This window comes from Globicephala melas, chromosome 5 (assembly GCF_963455315.2).
Source record: "Globicephala melas chromosome 5, mGloMel1.2, whole genome shotgun sequence".
Lineage (NCBI taxonomy): Eukaryota > Metazoa > Chordata > Mammalia > Artiodactyla > Delphinidae > Globicephala > Globicephala melas.
In genome coordinates, this window is record NC_083318.1 from 94,077,600 (window position 1) to 94,103,864 (window position 26,265).

The 26,265-nt window shown below is 44.5% G+C and overlaps 1 protein-coding gene across 8 annotated transcripts in view; it reads left to right on the forward strand.

Annotated features, from left to right (window-relative positions):
- SHROOM3 (shroom family member 3) overlaps positions 1 to 26,265 on the forward strand; it is a 197,439-nt gene that overhangs the window by 120,773 nt on the left and 50,401 nt on the right. For all 8 annotated transcript variants that reach the window (XM_060299510.1, XM_060299511.1, XM_060299509.2 and 5 more), the window contains one exon: positions 14,556 to 14,687. Coding sequence is in view for 2 of the 8 variants with exons in the window: in XM_060299505.1 (XP_060155488.1) it covers positions 14,556 to 14,687 (132 nt within the window). In the remaining 6 variants the exon portion in view is untranslated. The remainder of the gene's footprint in view (positions 1 to 14,555; positions 14,688 to 26,265) is intronic.

The following is a 26,265-nucleotide window of genomic DNA, read 5'->3' on the forward strand; positions in this document are numbered from 1 at the left end:
GCACACAGGCTTAGTCGTTCCCCAGCATGTGGCATCTTCCTGGAACAGGGATCGAACCCGTGTCTCCTTCGTTGGCAGGTGGATTCTTAACCACTGCACCACCAGGGAAGTCCCATAAATCCCTCTTTTTCTGAGGACTGATTTAGTGGTAGCAGTTGAAGCTGAACTCCCAGATTAGGCTCACAGCATTCACAGAATCCAGGTGAAAGGTTTACATATTATAAACTCTTTCCAACGATGTAGGGGGAAAAGAAAAAACGATCTCTGTATAATGTGCTTTTTTTTTTAAAAAGGGACACATTATATAACTGGAATTTTCAGTAAAATGCCTTGCACAGAGTGGTAAATATAATACTAGTTTACTTAATCTATTAAGCTTCAATTATTTAGGTTCAACAGAGTGTTTGGGAAAGATGATATAAACTTTGCCAACTCCAACAGAGGCATTTTGTTTTTAGGTTGTTTTAATTCATTCACTAAACATTTATCCAACGTTTACTGAGAACATATTAGCCGCTGGGAATTCAATGATAAATAATAAGTCATTTTATACTCAAGGGTTCATAGCTGCCCTGATTGTGAATGTGAATGTGTGTCCATTTCTCTTGGCCTTTTTTTCAGAGCAGAGGACTCTCTTAGGCTAGTTTTGTTGGCTTTTTTTTAAAGCCTCTTGCTTAAGGTGGAGGTTTAAAATCCTGGGGTCTTTTCACCCCCATTGGTACTATTTTCTTAAACACCAGAATTTCTTCTTCTTATCCTTACTAAAAATAACAACAAAATGGTCTCCTATAAAGGCAGTGTAGTGGCGTGGAAAGTGTCTTAGAAGGTGGAAACAGAACCACCTGGGTTTGAATCTGAGCTCTACTACGTACTAGTGATTTAGGGTAAGTTCTTAAATTCTTTAAGCCTGAGTTTCCTCATCTGCAAAATGGTGATAAAAGAAGTATTAATATAGATCAGATTAGGCTGTTATAAGGATTAAATGACAAAATACATGTAAAAATAACTAGCCTGGCACCTGGTGGGTATTAATATCTAATATCTATCGAGTACTTGCTAAGAGTAAAGCACTGTCTGAAGCTCTTCTTGTATCTTCCTTGCACTCCAATGAGGTAGGCACTATTATTGTCCCCTTTAGAGGTGAGGAAACCCCCAAACACAGAAGAGATTAAATAGCTTGCTGAGGGCATGGAGGTGCCAGGGTTGGAACCCCACAAGATCTTGCCTCTCAACTGAGGAGGTTCATAATAGATGTCAGTTACTTTTCCCTTTTAGGTAAAATTATTTTAAGATTTCATGATTGCAGGGAGAAAGTTACACCAGTAAGTGGTGCTAGGGTGACCATTATGGGCTGTATGCAGGTGAACGCTGGTGATGGAGAATTGGTATGTTCTTAAATGGTCGATGGACCTACTTTCAACTTTGTGGAGCGGGGCTTACAGCAGAGGCGCTCATAAACATGTCAGGGTCTTTCCCCAGCCCCTCAGCAGTCTTCCTGGGAAGGGCCCTCTCTGGCCTGTGAACGGAAAATGTGGATTTGGCCTAGACTTTGTGGAGCCCGTGTAGGGATTGACATAGGTGTGATATTATCTTGGTCTCCACCGGAAGGCAGGGTGAGAAGCGTGCTCCAGAGCCCTGAAAGTAAGAGGAACAGTAGGTCCTTGTTGCTCATTTATTTTATGTATAGTAGTGTGTACCTGTTAGAATATATATGCGTATACACACACACACACACACACACACACATATATACACATAACTGAATCACTGTGCTGTACACCTGAAACTAACACAGCATTGTAAATCAACTATACTTCAAAAAAATAAGAGGAACAGTAAACTGTTACCCCGGGATATTTTGTGTTCCCCATTTTCGTGGCTTTTCCTCAACTGCCAGATTCTGGAGAACCCTGAGTTAGAACTTTAAATAAGAAGAAATCCCAAGTGGTAGATGGAGAACCCTACTGATTTAATGCAGACATACAAAGTCACATCGGCCAATTAAAATAACATGTGGATGCCTCGGGGGAAGCGTCGTTAAATATCTCTACAGACACGATTCCCTGTTTAGATATGAGCCTTTTCACTTAATCCCCACCCTGCCCCACCAGAGTACAGTTTTTTGTGCAAGATGCTCTGTATTAATGTTCTCAACACCCATGCCTCTCCTCTGCAGCGTAGCTTGACAGCCGGCATCTCAGGACCATTTCCTCAATCGCCCAGGTCTGTTTAAGACACGCCAGAAAGCCCCCCAGCAAGCAGAGTGGGTGCCGCTGGGGGCAGTGGGCTGAGGCCAGGGGGCATGAGGAGGAGCTCCTTTGCAAAGTGCTGCTTGTATTAGAAGGAATGTCACCATGTACCAGTTTTGTCCACCCAAGTGAGCCACGTTATCTCAGGGCAAAGCTCCTGGCAGACGAGACTTGTGGGGCTCCGCTCTCTGAAGGGGAGAAAAGAAATCTGGAGGAAGAACCTACAGGGGTCTTGGCACTCTGGTTGTCGCTGACCCCTCGAGGCTGCTTGGCTCTGTGCAAGCTCCACCTGTCGCTAGTCTGATCCACAGTAACTGTGCTCAGCTAAGGTTAGGAGAATCGCAGGACTGTCCCTTGAAGTCCCACTCTGCCTGTTCACCATCGCCTCCAGCCTCTTTCCCTCAACTTGAAGCCCTTTGTATCAGTTCCCATGGTTACCTCTTCACCGCTAGCAGCTGGAATTCCACAGTGGGAGGAGGCCGCCTCCCCTCTGAGCCAGGTCTGTCTGGGGCGGAGGCCCCCGATCCGCCACTGGTTCATGACATGGGGTCACAGTCCGGTACCTTCTCTTTGTCGTGGATTCTGTACCTTTCCCAGGCGTGGCATGCTGGCGTTCTAGTGGGAGGGGAGACCAGGGGTGATGCACGGCTCACAGGGTATTTCCTGCCCTCGGCTGGCCTGCCGGCTGCCGCCTCCTGTGTGTTGGTGCCCACGGGAGGGGGTAGGACCTGCTCTGCCCAGATAAAGATGACCACTCACTTTCCCACCTGCTTTCGCTTCGGCTTTTGTGCCCAGTACCACCTGTTTATGCGTAGTTGACATTCACAAGACCAGGCTCTGGTCTGGAAGGAATTGGTATTCAAGGCCAGTTTTCCTCCAGCCTGGAGGACCAGGTGGGCACAGGAAACTGGGGGATCATGTGGGGACCTGAGGTTCAAGAGCAGAACATGACTAGCTCAGAGTTTGTCTTGAAGCTGTCACTTTAGATACCATCTGAGGCCCAAATTCGTTCTCATTTCGGGTTCCACGGGCCCCAGAGCTGAAACAGGAATTGTTAACTAGGAGTGGAAATTAACCAGCCCTGGTGGTAAAGGTGAGGAGAAGTGGCTACCAATAGAAGCCACCGCAGATCATCGCTCCTGAGGAAGCCAGCACTGGAAGAATTGTTGTGCTTTTCCTGGGATCAGGCAGCTCTGTTTTCTAGAGTTTGTTCCGTCTGCAGATATCTGAGCCCCGAGGTGATATGGCTGTTGTAGGTCGTGGTCAAGGGCGTGCCTTGGAGCCTTTTAGTGTGTTGGGTCTGTGTTTTACCGCTCTACTTGTGATCTCGAGGGATTTATTTAAATTACCTGTGCCTCAGTTTCGTTTTCTGTGAAGAGGGAGGACACTCCTTAGGGTTATTATGAGGATTGCATTTGTTATGTAAAAATACTTCGTAAATGGTAAAGTCCAACACAGGTGTCAACTGGGAATATTTTTTAATGATGTTTTGAGACTGCCATGCTAAGCTAAAGACAGATTTATGTCAGTCCCACTTTTGTGTTATGTATGTCAGTGGGTCCACAATTCCCTGGAGAGGATAGGGTAGTGTTGGGGTGAGTGGGGACACACAGGATTTTTAAAAAGAAAAGAAAAGAAAAAGAACTCTGGACTGTATTACACTAACCCTATAGTCATCAAAGGAAAGGGAAAATGGTGGGAATAAGTAGAAACTTAGCCAGTGGAACCATAGTTACAAACACCTTGAAAAGGTGTATTGTAAACCACAAACAATTACTTTTCCACAAATTGACTGCAATTTGGTACCTTGCCTTCCATTTAAAATGTGCTTCCAAAGAATATAAAGCAACAGCCAGGGGAAAGCTTGGGAGACAGAGTCCTACTTTGGGTAATAGCAAAGGTTGGAAACATTTAGGTTTGAGATTTGGAGGCATTTAAATAGCATGGAATGTCTATTATCTACCCTAAAAAGCAGAAAGAATCTTGGATATTGTGGACACAAATGCAGTTGGCATGAGCTTAAAAAAAGTGCATGTGAGCTTCTTTCTAAGACCCAGTAATCCTCTTGGGCAAAGTAAGGATTAGGCCTCCCTCACAAACAAGGGGGTGAGTTCATTTTTGCTAAGATTCCTCAGCTGTTGCCAAATTTAGCCAGGGACCTATTTTCTCCCAATGAATGACCACGTCCATTTACATTTTTAACGTCTACCCCCTCTTCTCCAGGCAGGTCTAGGACAGGAGCAACTTACTTGCAAGTAGGTGGGAGAGAGACCCTGTCTCCCACAGACCGCTTTGCCATCCCAGGGACCTTCCAGAGCCAGAGCCCCTCCACCCACTTCTGCCTGCAGGAGGGCAGGAGTCTCTCTCCCCAGAGCCTGACGTGGGAGGACTCCAGGGGCTAAAAAAAACTGGGCCCAAGCTCATCATGTTTTTAAAACAGCCATGCAGACACTTTCGCTGAGTGCCATCCCTACCCACTGCCTGAGGCTCCCTCTGGTGAGAGGAGGCCTCCAGAAGAATTCCTTAGGCCAATTCTGCCTTGATGTTCCAGGAACCATTACTTTCACACTGGTTGCTGGGTCCTCTGTGCCAGTCTGTTCCTAAGGGGCCCAGGTAATACCCCATATTTCCTGTTCCTATATGCAAAAACCTCTACTGTGGCGTTAAATATTTATATCCCTCGCCAAAGGCTTTGGACATTTGCTGTTGCCCTTTTTAAGGAATTAAAGAGCCGATCGTTATAGCAGCATCCTGTCACACCCCTTGGGTGACTTCCCATATTCACCTCTCTCATGTAGGTCACTTAGATCAAATGATAATAGCTCCTGTCTTGTAGTGATTATCACATGCCCGGCTTACTAGTCCCATAGCCGTGTCACCAGGCACATCATACTCTGTCCCCTTTTTACAGAAGAGGCCCTGAGGCTCAGACACAATAGTGGCAGAGCTCAGATTGGAACCCAAGTTGATCTGGCTTCAAATTCTTTGTGTGTCTCTCCAGCAAGGCTGGAAGTCAGAAATTGTCTCCTATTCTGCATAGATTCCAGCTTGGAATCTGCGTGTAGAAAGTGCTCATTATTTGTGGACGGAGATACTCGAGAAATCGTTTTCTCACTCAGGATTTGTCATTTATGCCTCTTTCCCCCCTTGGTTTGTAGAGTGTTAACGGTAAAAGGAACCCTAAAGTACATCTGTACCAACCCAGTGCAGGCCTCCTGGCTCCCGCTCCAGTACTATTTCCCTCTATAATAGTTCGTGCATATATGGCCATTTTTGGTGTCTACTTAGCCATCCAAACTCCTTTTCCCTAATGTTTTGTGGAAATAAGGGAGGAAGTATTACCAAATCTATTTTCCTGTGTTACTTCCACTGGGTCGATTTATTTTTTCTTTTCATAATTGAGATTTTATTGGTTGTTTTGAGGATGAGTACACAGACATTTCAGTTTGCACACAATTCTTAATATATGTACCAAAAATCTAAAAGATTGTGTAGTTGTGATTCTCTTCTGAACAGTTATTCCGGCGACTTTCCAGCTTAAAATTCGGAGGCAAATTTTCCTTAACAGGATATCAAGTACCAATATGTTTAAATTTTGATATGCTGTTATATCGTAAGTTGCACTAATTCATGATTTAATACCACATACACCACATACTTAAATTTTCAGTTGTTCGTAGCACGTTTACAAAGTTACTAGGAAAACTGGATGACCATGACCGAAGATGTTACAGAGTGCACAGAATTCTGACAAGGAGAGCCAAGATCAAGGAGTGGTTTGCTTTAGGAAACAATTCTACCAAAAACAACATGGGAAGAGACGTAATTTAAAGTGTTCAAGACATATTACATGCACTACTGACTCCAAATTAGTATGCTTTGTATTATAGGATATAAAAATTACCCCCGTCTATGGAATGTTAAGTTGACACCCAAGATAATCAAAGCCTCCCATGTTCAATATCCCACTATCTTCTGGCTGTACTGAAAAATAAACAGTCAGCAACTGATTTCACCTCTTTAAAAATGGGATGAGGTGGGATTCCCTCCATCTTAAAAATGTTTCTAGAGCTACTAAAAAACTTGCATTTACAAAATAGTTGATAAAAACATTCCTCTGGAGTATACAGGAAGGGAGACAGGGACCACTGATAAGACCAGGTGTATGATATTAATCAGACTCGGCTTCTTTCTCTGCTGCTTCATCGGGGAGGCTGGACTCTCCTTGTTTGTAGTTTCTCCGTTTTCTGCTGGTCCATCTTCTTTAGTCTCTTGTTTAGCCACTTTGGCCTGTTTTCCCTTTGCTCCCCTTTCCCCTTTTGTTTACACTTTTTGGTCTGAAGATTTATCCTTTCCTGCCACCTTTTTTAGCTTGTTTCCACTTTCTCAGGAGCTGGTCTCCTCTTGGGCTCCTCCTTCGCTGAGCCCTGGGTGGATCTGACCTTCCTCTTGGGCATCGTGGAGGCAGGGTGGGCATGTGCCAGGTGCACCGAGAGCCTTCACAAAGCTGGGCTGCCTGGCCACTGCCCAAGCTGCTGGGACCCCCGCCATGTTGCTTCTTGTTCTCTTTCCTGCTCTTCTCATCTCTAGTAGATCCTCTCCAACATGCTCTCCTAGAGGTCGTAACTGGTACTACACCGTGCTGTGTGGTCTGGGAGAGGGAGGTCTTAGGCATTTGGACTGGGAGATTTTCTTGTCTAAATAGGCTTGTCACCATTGCAAGCCTGATGCCTAATCCATTGTGTGGTCCCTGGTTGAACCTTAGCGATTGTTGACTGAGTGAATGGATGATTGGGCTGGGTGTAGCAGTGTGCTCTGAGTCTCACCATGAAGCGTGTCCTGTATCAATAGGAAGTTCCAGGTCAAGGTGCAGTCTGGGTGGCATGGGGGAGGAGCCCTCCAAAATCTGGTCTCATCATTTCTCTAGATCTAGGGACATTTGGGCTAGGGCCAGAGAGGGGACCCGTCTGAGCAGTAGGCATCAGTAACTTTTGACTTTCTTCTGAAGAAGCTTTCCCTTTAAAGAAGCTTTGGTATTGTTTGTCACCTGTGTCAGAGGATTTTTAGGATTGTAGACTCTAAAGGCAATATGATATGAAAGAGGGAGCATGAAAGTTAGAGTTAGGGACCCTGACTTCATGGAGCTTACAAGTCCTGAGCTCAAGCAAGTAACTATCCCTGTCTGAGGCTGTCTCTACATCTGTTAAGTGGGGATAAATAATACCTGCCGTTCTGGCCCTTTAGCATTATTATGAGGGCCAAATGGACTCATGCACAGAAGGTACTTTCAAGCTATAATGGATAATATTAAAGTATGGAACTGTTATGTTTCTTTGGACACTAGGGAGAGGAGAGGGTGGGAGGGAAGAAAGATAGAGGCCTCACTTTCTTAAGACGATTTCATCACCTTCTACTGATACTGGTTTCCCAGAAATCTTGCTTCCTCCTCCAGGTATTTTTCCATGGTTGTGAGGGATCCCAGCGTAAACCCTCCACCAGCATGAAGTCTTTTCACTGCCCAGATTTACTCCCAGGGTAGATAGCTCCACTGCCATTTCCCGACAAAGGTTTTCCTTTAAAACTACGGAGAAATGAGACCCATTCTAGTAAGGAAAAAAAATAAGGCTAGTTTTGCTTTTTCTGATAGTTAAAATAATAAATGCTCATTGTAAACTATTTGCAAGGTCTAGAGAAAGAGAAGAAAAATATCACCCATGATCCTATCACCCAGTAGTAACATTCTGGTACTTTTGCTGGTCTTTTGTCTTCATTAGTATCTTTTTGTCTCATATGAATGGAAAAAGGGTCATGTGGCAGAAATGCCAGGCAGGTGTGGATTGGCATGTGGCTGATGCCTAAGAAAAAAGTAAGCAAAGTCCCGAGACCCTCAGAGGCATTTCATGAGGGGTGGCATGGTCTCCGGCCAGACTTCTTTCTACTTGTTTTCTTTCTTTTTGCTTTCTTTATCTATAAAATGAGGATCATTGCTGTCTCAAATGATAAAATTAATGAATAACTTTTTAAAGCACAGTATCTGGTACGTACTCTGCGCCCAAGAAATGTAAGTTTCCTTTCTATTGGTAAGAAGTGAACGCTGCCAGGCACTGTTCTAAGTGCGTTACACATATTAATTCATTCAAGCCTCACAACTATCCTTTGTTGCAGGTGTTAAGATTATCCTCACTTTATAGAGGAGGAAACTGAGACATGAGAGGTTGCGTGACCTGCCCAAAGTCAAACACCTACTAGGCGACAGAGCCAGAATAGGAACCCAAGCATCTGGGTGCGGAATCTACACTGTTGATTCAGAGTTACAGCCTGCTACTCACTAGAGTTGATTTGAGATCAGACTCAGTGTTTACGGCTAGGGCCAGATGCTCCAGTGGTAAAGATATCACCAGTTTAATATAAGCCCTTGCATGAGGGCCCTTGGTTTTCGTTTTTTTTTGTTTTTTTTTTTTTTTTTGCGGTACGTGGGCCTCTCACTGCCATGGCCTCTCCCGTTGCGGAGCACAGGCTCCGGACGCGCAGGCTCAGCGGCCATGGCTCACGGGCCCAGCCGCTCCGCGGCATGTGGGATCTTCCCAGACCGGGGCACGATCCTGTGTCCCCTGCATCAGCAGGCAGACTCTTAACCACCGCGCCACCAGGGAAGCCCAGGCCCTTGGTTTTCTTATGCACTTGCTCTGGGCTAGCTATGTCATAGGGCCCAGTGGGTGGAGGAACTGAAGTCAAAAGTAAATCCAGAGCAGATTAAATATTTAATAGGTAGGTTAAAAGATCTGGCTAATCATTTGGCTTTTTCCCCTACCCACCCTTTTCCAGTCTCCGTGCAAGGCTGGCACAGAGGTCACGGGCTTAAGATCTGGAGATAGTTAGGCTTATGGTTTCAGAAAGAGTCAGAAATATGCTGACTGTCAGTGGTATAAATTGTACACTTGATCCATTTGGGAGGTTTCAGGGGAAATCAAGTGAGAAAAAGCATCAGCAAGAGGAACAGGAGGTACAGACAGACACAGGGCCGAGACATACAGAGCACAGCTATGCATGGCTGAAGGGTTAGGTATGGCCCCCCTGTAATAACCATGCTGCCGAACCAAGGTGGGTGAGCAGAAGGGTTTTTGAGGACAAGTAAAAGGCATGCTTATGATGGAACGCACTGGGTAGGATACAGGCCTGAGAGAGTGCAGTGTGAACAGCTTCCTAGATGGTAAGTCATCATTTAAAAAACAAGAAAGGAGAGTAATGAAGGGACAGTGACCTGAAAGGTTAAGTCTAAATACATAGGTACCAAAAGGCCAGCAATAGAAACAAGGAGCTTTTAAAGAAAGGGCAGTTCATTGAGAATGTCTGTGAAATCTTTGGTAAGTGCCCAGTCACCAGCAAATGAAGAACAGCTACGTTAGGCTAAGAAACAAACCTGAACCTACGGGCATCAGTTCTTAAAATCGTCCTCTGCACACTGAAGAAGCCGAGCATCCAGGCCCTCTCCGCCTCCCAGAGACTGAAGGGAAGAGTGCTGGGGAGCCTGAGGTGATGATACAAGAGGCCTGCTAACAGGATGCAGAGATGACGGTGGGACCAGTTTCCTGCGTGATGGATACAGAGTGGCACAAAGAGAAAATAGAAACCCAGGAAACCACAAACACGACTTTTCATGAAGCAGATCGTGAAAATGAATACACGCAAGCACCTAGCCTAAATCCGAAGGAATTTCTCCAGAGGGCTCTGAGGACAACTTAGCCCTGTATAAATGCAGGTCTGTCTGCTTCATCTCAAAAGGCATGCTGGCTGCTTCGAAACATAAGGCAGCGAAACTGCGCTGAGCTGCACCAACTGTTTGTCGAAGGGCTTGGCCCGTGGTCCCCCAACACTGCTCTCGACTCCACGAAAGCAGCTGTTGATGACAGGGACCAAGAGTTAGAGCCGAATTCTACTTTCACAAAGAAATTGACTCACAACCTTATGTAGAAAGTGGCTATAAGGAAAGAGATCCCTACCTTCCCCCAAACATGTATTGGAAACAATTTAATGCCTTTAAGGGTTGAAGGGCAGAGAGCCCCACCTTGGGTGCATTCCACAATTATTCCCTTTACAATCAACTATGATTCATTCTATAAGTCTGTGTTGTGTGCCTCCCATGACCCACCCACTGTCTCAGGCCCTGGGTATGTAGTGGTTTAAAAGCACAAAACTGAAGAAAAGTCAGCCATGGGCCCTGTTGCACTTATTGTCCGGTACATACCGTGTGCAAATGAACATTTACATGCGGCTCCACGTGCAACCAAGGGAAAGACCAGGTGCCGGGAAGAGACTCTTTGAGGTGGATGAAGCCATCTCTGAGGAGGTGATGTTCCACCGGGGACCGGAAGACTGAGGAGGAGTCAGCCAAGCAGAGAATTGGGAGGAAGGCTGTTCCAGGTGGAGGGAACCTCATGTGTGAAGTGGAGAGCTTGGCAGGCTTGGGGAGCCCAGGCCAGGCCAGTGAGGACAGGGTGAATGAGAGGGGAGATGTTAAAGGGTGGGCAGGAGCCAGGTCACTGGAGACCTCACAGCCAAGTTGGATTTCCTCCAGAGTGCATGGGGAAGCTACACAAGTTTTATTACTAGAGATGATGTAATCCACTTATTTTTTAAAGGTAGTGCTGGCTGCTGGGTAGGTGCTGGGTTGGTGGGGACAGGAATGGATGTGACTGTCAAGGAAGCTGTTCCTGGATAAAACACAACCAAAAGGACGAAACTGCTGATTCTGAGAACCAAGCTCTTCCTAAGGTTGTAACGGTCCATGCTAAGGAGATAGGAGCCCCCCTGCCCATCCCCATTTAAACGCAGTAGAAACCAGGAGCACAAGGGATCTGGAGAGACCACGATATTGGGCCTAGCCCAGCTCTGTATGTCTTTCTCTCCAGCTTTCCTGGACCCTCCCCAGTTTTCATGGTGCTCAAGAGAGCTACAGGAACAGGACGATCCAGAACCTTTTCTTCAGTATTGGCTGAAACTCAGTTCAGAAAGCAGTTAAGGACTCTATTAAAATACCAAATAGTAAAGCAGTCCGTATATATTCATGAATTATGACTAGTGAGGGCTGGGAATATGAATGTACTCATCATAGAAAGTAGAAATACGTAGGTGGTTGGCGTGGATCTTTTGTTTAACTATCTGGCAAAGAAAGATGATACTGGGATAGTGGATCACAGTCTTTTTTTTTTTTAATTAATTAATTATTTTGGGGTATGTTGGGTCTTCGTTTCTGTGCGAGGGCTTTCTCTAGTTGCGGCGAGCGGGGGCCACTCTTCATCGCGGTGTGTGGGCCTCTCACTGTCGTGGCTTCTCGTTGCGAAGCACGGGCTCTAGGTGCGTGGTCTTCAGTAGTTGTGGCTCACGGGCTCTAGAGCACAGGCTCAGTAGTTGTGGCGCACAGGCTTAGTTGCTCCGCAGCATGTGGGATCTTCCCAGACCAGGGCTAGAACCCGTGTCCCCTGCACTGGCAGGCAGATTCTCAACCACTGCGCCACCAGGGAAGCCCCACAGTCTTTTTTTTTAGCCCCCGTTAAATCTTCTCAAGTCAGCTCGGATTCCTGTTTCCTCACTCATAGTTGGTGATACTGAGACTGGAGAACAGCAAGAAACAATATTAAAAAGAGCCTTCAAAAACATCTCATAAGTCTTGCCAACAAGATTCACTATGGAATTTCTTTTCACTAGAACATGTGAGTTTAAAAATGTGTATTTGTTGTCCAGGTTATTCCAGAAAGAGGTGATTCCAGAAAAGGAGTGCTCTGGGTGCTGGTGATTCTTCCTGCGCTCCTTCCCACCTGTTTCCTCCTTGGTGTTGTGCATCCAGACAGGTCACTCGGGAGCCAGCCCATCCAGGGTGGGGGGAGGTGAAGATTAGCGGGGAGGCTGTGCTGTGACTTAGCCTGGGGGCCGCCATCAGCAACAATCAACCCCAACCCTGGTTTTATGAACCCTTGCACCCAGTTGTTAACGTCAGCTGGTCCCCTGGAGGGCATTGCTGGGGTGCTCATCCCTGCTAGGGTTGAAAAGGATCACGCACTGAAAATCCTTAAAAAGATAAGACAGTCTCGTGTTCTTGCTTCCATCTCCTTCCCATTTGCCTGCTCTTCCTGCCAGCCCTTTACTCCAACAGCTTTCACCCTGGACTTTCCGTCCCTTGGTGCCTCCCAGAGAGGGGGGAGGGGGTAAGGAGAGAGAAAAGGGCTCAGCCATTGTGCAGAAAGGACAGAGCCAGCAATTGTGGTTTAGGAAAAAAAAAAAAGAGGAAGTTATTAAATGCCACAATGTTTTTTTGAAAGCTCAGGCCTGGTCTTTATTGTTTTTCTCCAGCAGACAACGTCAGGGTCTAGAGGAGAGCTGGAAAGGCAAGCTTGCTGTCGGAATGGATTCTACCAACGGGTGGTCTTGGATGTGCTGTGTATGTTTGTGTCACCTTTATGTTCATGTGATGATGAGATGCCTTTGAGTATACTTTCCACCTCAGCTTAAGCCTGATGGCCATTGGGGTTGGTGCCTCTGAGGGTTGTAGAAATCCTAACTGGAGACCACATGATGAATTCTGCAAAAGGCTCTGACATGCTAACACTGGACAAAACTCTTTTTGCTGTTATTTCCAGCATAAATTAGGTCTTTTTAATTGTGTCTATTTTACATGACATCTTAGCTGAAAGGTGCTCTAAAATGAAGGTGCTGTTGAAGACAGTAATGAAAATGGTTCGTTAATTAAGCACATACCCCATGTGTAGGCACTATGCTAGACAGTTAATAGTCGTTATCTAGAAACTTTATAGCAACTCTGCAGGATACATATAATAACAGGAGCTGATTTGCTGAGGGCCGAATATGTACCAGACTCTATCCTAAGTGCTTTATCTGAATTCGTTTCAGTTTCTCAACAACGTATGAAAGCCATTGGTCCTTTGCACTCATTTCAGAGACGAGAGAACAGGCACAGAGAGGGCGAGGTACCGAGCTGGTCAGAGGGTAAGGCCAGGACTCTGACTCAGCAGCAGACTCCAGGGCCAGGCTCCTACATCGTGTGCTCTGCCTCTTATTCTCACATTCCCTGAGGCTCAGTGTTGACATTCCCAACGTCATTCAGCTCACAAGTGACAGAACCTCAACCAGGTCTTCAGACTTCAAGTCTAGGGGAATATTGAATATATTCAAAGCCAGGAATCTTAAATTTGGTGAGAAAAGTAAAGTAACAAAGGAGGTAATGATGCTTCGATCAAACTAAAGATGAAAACTTTAGCTTAGAAGTAGCAACTCCCTGCCGACTGCCTGGTCATCTCCCTCCCTGTCCTGAAATACAGAGAGATCACCACCATTCATGATCCCACCCCTTCTCGGCCAAGGCCAACGCAGAGGAGAAACAGCAGGCATTTGCGCCTTCTCCAGAGGACGTGGTGCAGGGGTTACCAGTCGGCTCTCAGAGACAGACACGAAAACACACCACTGGTACCCAGTGTGGCAAGCCCTCCTCAGCACCTGAGGCAGGGGACAGACAGTCTGATCGAGAGGAGGCCTTGAAGGTGCAGTCAGGGTGTTTGGAAATTCAGGAGCCAAGACTCTCCTCCGGAGAAGAAATACCTGTGTTCCCATGGTGGGACGCCCTGGGCGCTCGGGGCTTAACATTTTTCTCTGCCTGCCTGGGAGTGTGGAGGGAAACAGCTATGGGAATGGTGTTAGGGACTGTGTGGGGGGTGGGGTTAAATGGACACACAGAAGGCTTGCCTGCAGCACGGTGGAATCTAAACAATGTGAAATAGCTCGGCCTCAAGAGTTGGCATGTGCCCCTGAGCTGCCACCCACTGAACAGAGTGAGGGCTGCTGCACTGGAGGATTGCGCTCCTTCCTGCGAAACCGAGACAGGAGGCCGTGGGGACTTGTCTGAGGGAACCACCTTCTTGGACAGCTTGCTTCAGTGAGGCCAGTTTTTCACTTACTTACCAGTGGCTACTGAGTTATAGGAGGGTTCATCTTCATAACAGTCAATATATATTTCTTTCCCCCTTGGCTGGAAAAAGCTGGTATTCTAAGATTGGGAAGTACACGTTATTGCTTCACAGGAACACAGATGGGGAGGATGAAGACCCCCCAGGAGCGCATTTGCCTTCCTTCGGGCAGAGCGCCTAGGTGGGTGCAGGCTTAGACCTCTACACTCAGCTGTGCTGCTCTCCTCTAACCCCAGGGTTAATTCTCATACATTTTCCAGGTCGGATTCATTTGTGCCCCCTGCCCAGGAACACCATCATGCTCAACTTCCTGTTTTCCTATTTTTTCCAGAGATGCGTGTGCAGACCCGGACCCTGCAGACACAGGCACCTCTGAGTCCTTCAGCCCGGAGCACCTGACCTCTGACCCCCAGCACAGGAAAGCAGCATGGTCAGGAGGGGTTAAACTTCGACTGAAGCACAGGTAAGAGGCACGGAGGGCTGCACTGAGCGGTTCGGAAGAGGGACTTGGCTGCTGGAAGAGGGAATTGGGGGGCAAGGCTGGTCGAGAGCACAGACGAGTGAGAGAGCTGAGGAGGGCCCAGACGAGGGGGTCAGATGGAAGCTCAGGGTTCAGGAGGATAACCACCTAATGATAGTTTTCAAACTAGGTTCCGAAGGAGCATCAAGTTCCTGGGAGGTAATCTGGGGGTCCCTCAAATCATTTGATGAAAATATCTTTTTTAAAATACATTGGCAACTGTATTTAAAGCTATAATTTAAAACACTAAAAGAGATACACCAACATCTTGCTCTTTGGAAATGACTAATGCGTTACATTGTACAACAAGATTGATTCATCTCTGAACTGATATTCACTGAACACGTCTTATCTCTAGTTGAGGCATGTCCTGAGATTACAAAGTTGGTCTAATAAAAATTTGCAGCGGGCTTCCCTGGTGGCGCGGTGGTTGAGGGTCCGCCTGCCATCGCGGGGGACGCGGGTTCGTGTCCCGGTCCGGGAAGATCCCACATGCCGCGGAGCGGCTGGGCCCGTGAGCCATGGCCGCTGAACCTGTGCATCCGGACGGAGCCTGTGCTCCGCAACGGGAGAGGCCACAGCGGTGAGAGGCCCGCGTACCGCAAAAAAAAAAAATTTGAAGCTCCTTATCTGTGCTTTCTATGTGCTAGGGCTTTGCATACCTCATCAGATTCTCACACCAGTGCTGTGAGGTTTGCACTAGTGTAAAGGCATCTCGTTAGGAGGCAGTAGATTCAAATCCAGGCAGTTTGAGCTCACAGCCACTCCACCCTATTGCCTCAGCAATCAGCATAACAGAACCTACTTCCTAGGACAACTGTGGGAATTCAATGAGATAAGGTATTCAGCACTTAGCACAGAGCCCCGCTCCTGCGGAACAAGAAATAAATGTCAGGTGAAGTAAACATTAGGTGGTGGTAGAATGATGTTCCGGTTATCATTCTCATCATGCCTTTCATCACTGTCACATAAGTCTGTGTGCCAGCATGAAAGGCAGTATAATATAGTGAGTAAGATGGGGGCGGGGGTTGTCTGTGGAATCAGGCTACCTGGAATTCAAATCTTGGTTCTGCCACTTAATAGATAACTGCAGGCAAGTTATTTAAACTTTGTTTCCAATCTATAAAATGAGTTTAATAACTAATCTACCCCAAAGAGTTGCTGAAAGGATTGAAAATGCTAATATACATAAAACACTTAGAGTGGTACCTAGCCCATCATAAGCGCTCAGTAGATGTTGGTTATCATTGTTTTCAATTATCCTGATTTCAGTTTGGGGGTCGTGGCTCTTTCATGTAGACACGTGGGCTTGGATTAGAAATAAATAAACATTATAAACTTAGATTTGTGCAATTACCCATGTTTATGGATATGCAAATATACATTAAAGTATTTGTTATATTTCCTATAATCCAACAACACTTGTATATGGTATCTACATTAAGATTCTCTGTAAGGTTTTCTTTGAAAAAAGGATTCCAAAGAAGTTTGAACATACCAGTTGAGGACAGGCTGAGATTTGCAGAAAACTCCATCTATAAGGGAAGCAGCTGGCAAAAGGTTGCTCCAGGGACAGCCTGAAGAAGAAGAATCCCCAAGGTTACTGCTATTCCTTTCAGCCTCCTAGGATCTTCAAAATGTAGAGGGTCAGAGCCTTTTATTTAACAAGACGCCACTGAGGTGTGTAGGTTGATGTAGCATCAGTGCCAAAGTACTTTAGGCCAGAAAGTCCTAGTTAGGAAGTTATTGCCCTGGCCTGGGTGGGCAATGATCGAGGCTTGAACTTAGCAAGTGGTGGTGGGACAAGAGATGAAACAGATTTGGTTTGAATTTAGGAGACAGATCAAGAGCAGGTTAAGAGCATGAAGAGTGGAATCACACAGACCTGGGTTTGAGCTTGAAACAATTGAAATATTTCATAAAACAATCCTTAACAGTTGGATGAAACAAATGAACCTCAATGTGTGTCCAGTTGGCATCCTAACCACGCAGAGATTGTGGTTAGAACCATGAAGCGATTATCTTTAAAACAAGCTGGGGTTGCCCTCATCAGCGTGGTCGAAACTGGCTTATGATGCTGTGTCTGTGTGAAGGGAGACTGTAAGGGAGCAGATAGGCAAGCAATTTCCTTTTCAAAACGTCATGACCTGGATGTTGCATACCTCACGCCCGCTCATGTCCTATTGGCTGGAATTTTTACTCTACTTATACTCTAAGATTTTTACTTGTGTGTGTCTTGTCTCCAAAAGTATATCATAAGCCCCTACAATAGTCCACCTCATAACTCTTCCCTATGCTCTGAGGTCTCTGCAACCCAGGTCTTACTGATGTTGGACTAAACTTGGAAATTGGTGTGGTTCTCATCCAATTTATTCGGATCCCAAATCCTGCCCGTTTTGTTTTTTTTTATTTTGAAATAATTTTAGACTCACAGAAAAGCTGTGAAAATAGTACAGAGATTTCCCATCCACCCATCACCCACCTTTCTCTAATGCTAACATCTTTGAAAACCATAGTGTAAATATTAAAACTAAGAAATTATCATTGGTGTAATACTATCAACAGACTATAAGGCTTTATAGACTTTATTCAGATTTCACCTTCCCTCCCACCCCCCACCCCCCGCTAATGTCCTTTTTCCATTCCAGGATCCTACATTGTATTTAATTGTCATGTTTCCTTAGTCTCCTCTAATCTGTGATACTTCCTCAGTCTTTCCTTGTCTTTTATGACCTTGACACTTTTGAAGAGTATGGGCCACTTATTTTGTTGAATGCCTTCTATTTCGGTTTGTCTGATACTATCTCATGGTTGGATTGAGGTTGAGCATTTTTGGCAAGAATACCAGAGAAGTGATGTGTCCTTCTTAGTGTGTCCTCTCCCGGGTTACATGGTGTCAGTGTTTTACTACTGGTGATGTTAACCTTGATTACCTGGTTAAGGTGAAGTTGCCAGGTTTCCTCACTGTAAAGTTATTGTTTGTCTCCTTGTAAACGAACACATATCTTGAGAGAGAAGATAGCTTTGAGGCTGTACAAATATTCTGGTTTTCCTCAAACTTTCTCCCACTGATTTTAGCATCTATCAACGGATATTGTCTGTGACAGTTATTACTGTAATGTTCTAAAGGTGAGTCTGTATTTCCTTAATTCCTTCCACATTTATTAATTGGAAGTCTTCTGTAAGGAAGAGCTGTCTCTTTCCTCCACTTATTTATTTATCCAACTATTTATATCAGTAAGGACTCCTTCCTATTATTTTATTCTGTGGGTTATAATCCAATACTGTTATTTATTTTATTGCTCAAATTGTTCCAGCTTTGGCCACTAAGAATTCTTCCAAGCTGGCTGTGGTCTAAGTCCTGTTTTGAAATATGGGAAGGGGTGAGGTGCTGATGTCTTTAGACAGAGCAGACATGATGTGCTTATCATCTGAGGAGTCTCACAGGTGTTGAGGTGGAAGGTTAGTAGTGGGCACTGAGCAAGTCTAATTCATGACAGGTCACAGAAGCCTACACGGATTTTGAAATTGAAAAGGGCTGGGATCACCTCATGAGCTAATTCCAAGTCCAGTGGGTCATGGGTATGTGTAGCTCCTTTTTCATGGAGAAAGTAGCCAGAAAGGATTTTCTCACTTATTTATAAGAAAAAGGAAAGAGCAAAAGGAAGAAACTCCCCTCCACCCTCACTCCAGTTATATACAGAGACCAGCCAAACCACCAAGGTAAAGAGAGAGAGAAGCTCTTAGTGGTCCAGGGCTTAATGTTCGCACACATCCAATCCCACCTTTCCTTTTGTGCTTGGATCCCTGAGTTCTCTCTTGTCTGACTTGTCAGTAGGAGTCCCATGATCTAACTTATCTCGGCAGAACTTCTCCCTAAAATCTGTCAAGCCTCAGGCTAGGGTAGTTCAATGAGTTAGTTCAAGAGACAAAATGTTCCAGCTTAAGACTCAAGATTTTCCAAGCCAGTGCTTTCCTCCATGAGCTTCCTGTCCCATCCTCATTCTCCACCACCAGTCACTGCCATCATTATAATGACCATCTCATCTAATCAGTAAGCACTTACCATACATGGTGATATGTGCTCTGTAAAGTACATTGAGATGAATGGGTCATAGACGCTCAGGCTTTGACTCTTCATTCACCCTTATTTGGGCAGCAGGGTTAGCAGCTGGCACTTGCACTTCCACTGGCAGTGAGTTCTGTCCTCGTCCTCCTGACTTAGTGAGCTCAGGACAGTGTGTCTCAGCAAGCCTCAGTGGATGTTGCTGTAGGACCTCTTTCAGTAGCCTCCAAAGAGTGGGAAGCTTAAAGCAATCAACACGCAGTTTTGCAGACAGCGGCATTTTTGCACGTGGAGGAGGGTGCAGGTTTATCAGAGAAGAGCAATTAAAAAGGAAAATTCCTGGGCTTCCCTGGTGGCACAGTGGTTGCGAGTCCGCCTGCCGATGCAGGGGACGCGGGTTCGTGCCCCGGTGCGGGAAGATCCCACATGCCGCGGAGCGGCTGGGCCCATGAGCCATGGCCACTGAGCCTGCGGGTCCGGAGCCTGTGCTCCGCAACGGGAGAGGCCACAGCAGTGAGAGGCCCGCGTACCGCAAAAAAAAAAAAAAAAGGAAACTTCCTGATTGCAGTTTGATGCATGTTATCAGCAGATGATTTTCCTTGCTTCCCTCCTCCTCCTGCCCACGGAATAGCATTCTGGCATTCCCAAGCTGTGTGCTATTGTCTAAGATGGTGGCTCTTCTCCGGGAAAGTTACTAAGAGTCACTTTCTCTTCTTCCCTCTTAGAGAGCAGGAATTGAATTTTAATTGGCAATCTACAGAGGTGGCTGGGAATGAGTCCCTCCCACTTGCATGGAGCTTAGTGAGTTCCAGGCGGTTCAGGCTGTCTGATGGGAGTTGCATGGAATCGTTGAGAAGCCTTTGCAGCCCAGGGAGGAGCAGAAAGGGCAGTTAACAGGGTGAAATGGCTTTTTATCCCTCTCCTGAATATGACATGCAGTTGGCCAGAGGGTTGTTATCTAGGATGATTCTCTTTGCCACAAGGTAAGCCCACTATTATGTTAGAATGAGGTTTTGAATCTTGCATTGCAGGATTCTCAACTGATAAGCCTTTCACAGATATCTTTCTGATGTTGTGCTATGTCTATTTATAAAGAAAAATTAATAACCAATGACATATTAAATTTAAGCCCATTTCTCTAAATTGTCATGAAAATTCTCATTATTTGAGCACCTCGGGTAATTCAGTGTACTATTAATATTTCTGTGTGGGAATTTTCAATCATTTTCTCTCCTATATATACAGTCACCATATTATGATGTACGTATTTAGAGTGGCTTTTTATCTCATTCAGATTAGCAGTTGCTCTTTGTTGTGTACTTCATGGTTTTGCTTCCCCATTTCCCCGGGGAATTTCAAATAAACAATTTCTTTCTCTCACAAGGAATGGCTACTTATCTATGTACTAGTAGCCAGGTTCTCTATTCTCATTGCCAACGTTTGTATAAAGAAAAGGAACCTGCAAATGTAGTCTCAGTATTAAAGAAAAGGTGTGGTCTTCTCATTTGAGTTTACATGAAAAGAAGTGCGTATTGAGATTGCTGGGTGTACAGTGTTTACCTCCATCACAATTGAAGGTTTAGATACTTGATTATCTTTTCCCTTTTTCACAATAATTTGAATTCAGCTTTTATCCTTATACAATCTTTGATTTGAAATTTTTGTTCAGAGCTATGCTTAATGCCAGTGTTTGCATCCCTAGATGCTTTTACTTAAAAGGAAATATGATATGGCCAAGGACCGGTGGCTGCACCAGTAGTGGTAATGTTCTGGATCTCCAGGTGACTTGAATATTTATTTTATTATTACGGGCATTCATTTTGTTATTATACCATGTAAAAGGTAAAAAAGAAAATAGGAACTGCTTAGATTATAAAACACATCTATAAAGAGAGGCATCCAGGGCTGGTATTTCAAGTTTAATTTGGCATCCTTTCACTTGAAGGCGAATGAATAAGAGAGAGCATTCTTCTGAGTTTTATAATTTTCTCCCCAGCAGTGTCAGGTTATGTGTGAATCGTGGTGGTGGTGGTTAAACTCCTCCTTGTTGTGAAATTAGTTATGGAAATGCTGGCAGGTAGGAACTGAGGGGCTGGAACAAGTGTTCATAAAGTTTTCATCCACTTTGCCTTAAAACCTTCACTATTCTTTTCATTCGGGTCTTTTCTGGTATGATTTTAAAATATGGATCCTTCTTTTGACCATTGTTTAAGGTCCCTATCTAAAATTAATGCTTTCTGTCCTTTCTTTTGTTTTCTTTTGTTGTCATTGCCTTTAATTTCTCACTTGCAACCTATTCCTCTAAATGAGGAGAAAGTGAAATAGAGAAGAGAAAAACACGATACAATGCATGACTTACTCCAAAAGAGAATTCAGTGTCTTTAGTGTTAGAAGTTTGGGGAGCATTTATTTGTTTTTGTTGAATGGGATGGTGTTTAGAAAAAAGGCACTACCAAAAGGTAAGGCGTCGGCCTCACAAAAACTTTTCGTTACTGTTTTGGCAAATGAAATTTAGCTTATACTTTAAGCATTGCATAAAAGTTAATTAGCTTGATTTTGAAATGTCTTGGTTGGTATGTGGTGTAAAGGGTATCCTTTAAACCCTCAAAGGACAATCTTCTGTGGGATTACACACGGAGGAGGAGGGTGTCCAGCCATAGTGGTGGGTACCCTGCGCCTCCTGCCCTCAGCCCTGCAGCCCCCTGGGTGGAGGGCAAGAGCCCTGAGCACCTTCATCGTGTCCTGCTGAGCTGTTCCCCATTTGCCCAACAGCGGTCCTCTGGGAGAGGCTCCAAACAATTCTGGGGCACACACAGTGTTTCTGGTTCTCTGTAACTGTGTCATTCTCTCTGAGATCCGTGAGCATATATTTGTGGATGTCTGCATGTGTCTCTGTGTGGAAGATAAAAACAAACAGCATGAAAGGGATTTCTCTTTCAGCCCTGGCAACATATTCTATGACACAGAGAAGTAGTAGAGGAGAAAAATTTTAAATCATAATATCTGATATCTCAAGAAATCAGTAAAAACCAGTCCCTCCTTCCTTCCTCCAACAAATAAAATGCCCAGTTGCAAATTGAGAGTTGACAAGAAGAAATTGTTGATAATTAGCGCTTATGCTAGTCTATGTATGCTATGCGAGTCTATTGTAATTGAATTTGAAAATCAAAGAAAAACAAACATGAATGCTGTTACAGGGCAAAGATGTTATGGTGTTCGTGTCAATTTCTGCCGTGACATATAGGCAGATGTTGAAGTGTGGGGAGGAGAGCTGAGTATTCTGATTACTCTGTAGATGTCAGAGTTGAGGGGAGGAGGGAAGAAAGGGGGGCATATTGAGAAAAAAGGCATTTCAACATCATCACCCATTGGTGGCTAAGTGAAAAACACCCACCCCCATGGCTATGCCCTCTTTTTTATGGTAATAGTTCCGTGTGGTCATCAATAAAATTTAATCTTTTTTTTTTTTTTTTTTTTTTGCTGTACGCGGGCCTCTCACTGTTGTGGCCTCTCCCGTTGCGGAGCACAGGCTCGGGACGCGCAGGCTCAGCGGCCATGGCTCACGGGCCCAGCCGCTCCGCGGCATGTGGGATCTTCCCGGACCAGGACACGAACCCGCATCCCCTGTATTGGCAGGCGGACTCTCAACCACTGCGCCACCAGGGAAGCCCCAATAAAATTTAATCTAAAAAAATGTTTCAAAATGGAGAGTGAGGAGGAGATTAACTAGTGGTGAAATGATGTTGGAGCCAGTGTGAAGGAATGGGGTAAAAAAGTATCTTACACGAAAAGGGTTTTTTTTTACCTTTTATGCAAATTTTAGATGTTAGAGTCTTACGTGGTCTGTCTGTTAGCCGACTTCACTCTTACTTGTGATTCAGTTGCCAAAGCCAAAAGTCCCCAGGGCATATTATCAGGATGTGACCTTTGAAAAGAACTTCTCTTTCCAGACAGGACTGTGTGTTGCCATGGGGTTATATTACTTAACGCATACCTTTCTACCCACTGAACCACTTTTTAAAGACACAGACATTAGGCCATTATAAAAGCCTCAGAAATGTTTGCCTGTTAGATTTTTCTGTGAATCCAAAAAGTCGAAGTATAGCTTTGAGTAGCCCAGTAGTCATAGAAACTAGAGTTTAGGGATGCTGAAAAGGGCCAAAGGATATCTCAAAAGCAATGTCTTTGCCAACCATGTGCTAAGGGACAATTACACCTTCTTTTACATTTTGGAAGATAATGGGTGTTTTCAACCCTGAAAGTTCTTGAGAGCTTGTCCGTCTCCTGTGAACATGTAGAAAACATATCTCAGGGCTTTCCTGGTGGCGCAGTGGTTGAGAGTCCACCTGCCGATGCAGGGGACACGGGTTCGTGACCCGGTCCGCGAGGATCCCACATGCCGCGGAGCGGCTGGGCCCGTGAGCCGTGGCCGCTGAGCCTGCGCGTCCGGAGCCTGTGCTCCGCAACGGGAGAGGCCACAACAGTGAGAGGCCCGCGTACTGCAAAACAAAACAAAACAAAACAAAAAACAACAACAAAAAAACATATCTCAACATAGGGTGATTCTTCATTTATTCCAGAGAGAGTTTCGTCTGGATCTATGAATGAAACAGTGCTATGAGTACAGCCCAGTGCATCTTAACTTGGTCTTAGTTTTCAGTGGCTGTATATTTTTATCATCAGTGTTTGGGGCGCATAATCTTCCTATAAACAGGAAATGCCTAGAAAGGCATTGTTGTTCAAATATGAATCATCTATTCTAATATACTAAAGAAGGTGTAATTATAATATCCCCAATATCCCCCCTAAGAATCACTTGCACGATGACATTTAATTATTCATGTTAAGTTTGTTTCCCCTTTAAAGCATGAAAGGGGCAGCTTAGCAATAACTACCAAAATTGCAAGTGCATTTTAGTTTGAGCCAGCAATTCCACTTCTAGGAATTTCTGCAGATGTGTGGACACAGAAAACAGTGTGTAGACATGGTTATTCACTGAAGCATTATTTGTAATAACAAAAGACTGGAAATCAAAAAGTGTCCGCAAAAAAGGGTCTGGTTGAAGAAAAATGTTATATGCACACGATGGAATACCAGGCAGCTAAAAGGGGGGGAAAAAGCTACGAGGAAGCTCTGTAAGTACTGATATAGAATGATCTACAACAGATGTTGTGAAGTTCAAAAAAGCAAGGGGTAGAACACCACATAGCTTTCCTTTTGTGAAGCGGGTGAAAAGAGATTTGTTCATATTTGCCTATACTTGCATAACAAAGCACTGGAAAACATACATAAGAAATTAACCACAGAGGTTTGCTGTAGGGGGAAGAGAAATGGGTGGAGAGGGCTGAGAAGGAGAGTAAGACTTCTTAATGGCTTTGATCTTTTTTCTTTAAACTGTGTGAATTAATTACCTATTCAAAACAATACCTGAAGTAAATTTGGGGAAAATATTAAGATTTGATAAATTTTGGTAATGAGTACACACGAGTGTTTTTTATATTCACTTGAATGCATTTATGTGTGTTTGAAGTATTTCATAATTTTTTAAAAGATGAGGAAAAATAGGAAAAGAAATAACGGTGATACACAAAAGAACCTTAAGAAACATGTTTTATCCCCTGCTAAGCTCAAAGTGTTTAGTAATTATATCATGAAGGCTCTCAACCCAAATCCATGATATGTTAATTCTGATAAACCTAATTTACAGAATACATTGATATTAGTGTTTTTTCTTTCTTTTTTGGGGGGAGTGGGTAAGACTAGAATCTTGTTATGATGGACTTTGTTGTCTATTATAGCATTGTGTCTGTTATAGCACTAAACAAATGATGGCAGATGGGGGTTAGTAAGTGAATTAAGACACATGATGTTTTATTTGGTAGTGCCGGTATTGAGTGTATTTGGTATTTTTACATGTTCAACTCATGTCCAGTTGATAACTAGCATGGTTTATAAAGTTAGTGCACCCAGAAGAGCCCAAGCAAAGTCTCAGTCATAACAGCTCATCAAAGAACAGCATCAACAAAAAAATTAACTCCAACTCTTAGAATTTCTTATTGTCCAAGTGGTGGTTGTGACCTTCTCCATTTATCCAAAGCATACCAGTGCTTCAGGGTCATCCGAAGTCCCACTCTCCTACCAGGCCTTTTGGCCAACTTCAGACCCCATTCTCGATCACTGGCAGCAAGGGAGCTTTTTGGTGCTTAAACCAAAATCCTCAGGAGCTAGCACGGCCCAGTATGATCTCATGACTTTCCTACCATCCGCTCTTCATTCCCAAGGCTCTGGGCTACAGTCTGTTCTGCTTCTTGAAATCCGCACATTTATTCCTGCCTCAAGGCCTTTGTGTTTCTTTTTTGCTTTGTGCGCTGAATACTCTGCCCCCAGCTCTTTGCAAGGTTGATTCCTTCTTATCATTTAGATCTGGTTCGGGTGTTACTCTCTCAAAGAGGCTGTCCCTGATCCCCGGTCACACTCTCACATTACCCAGTTCTATTTCCTCCAGAGCCCTTATAACTACATGAAAATTCCCTGTTTATTTGCTTACTTGTTAATCGTCCGTCTCTCTACTCTGCCCACCTCACCTCTTTTATACTGCTCATTGCTCAGAAGTTAAGAACACAGGCTCCGGGGACAGATGCCTGAGTTTAAATATCAGCTCTGCTCCTCAAAACCCTTGTGACGGTGGATGGGTTGCTTAGTCTCTCTTGATGACCTCATTTTCTCATTAATGGTCCTATGTCATAAAGATACAGTTTAAAGGTTAAGTGAGAAAATGTGTGTCAAGTGCCTGGAATGATGCTTGGCACTCAGTAGGCACTCAGACATTTTTCGAGTGAATGAGTAATACTTAGATGCTCTTTAATACTTTTTCTTGCATCTGAGGCTCCCCAACAAGATTATAAACTCCTTGAGGGCATCTGTGACCTCCCAGAGCTCCAATTGTACTTCAGCAGGGTAGAAGGCGCATAGTAGGTGATCAGTGAATACTGCTCGAAGGACGTGAACTGCTTTATTGTAGATTTCTCCAAAATATGCTTTCATTCCTGAATCTCTCTGTGTGTTAGGGCAAAACCATCTAAGAAGGACATCGTGCCACTTGCTAGTTCCAGTTTCATCAGCCTACCCATCCCACGCAATTAAGCTTCCTTGTTTGTGGTTAGGAATGCAACAAAAGGGCTTTGTTTGAATTACATGCACATACAAAACTTAGTTGGCTCAATTTTAAAATTAAATCGTCTTCTGACTCTTATTGGTATGCTCATGATGTAATATGCTTTAGGAAAATATTTCCTTATCTTCGTTAAGATCAGAGTGATCCTAAAATGTCAAAGCGTGCTGTGCTCTTTAGGAATGCTTATTAAATTATTTGCATCATTGAAAAAGTCAATAAACAGCTGTTTGACTTTTTTGGTTATCTCCAGGTACAGTGAATTATATTTTCAAAATGAGAGG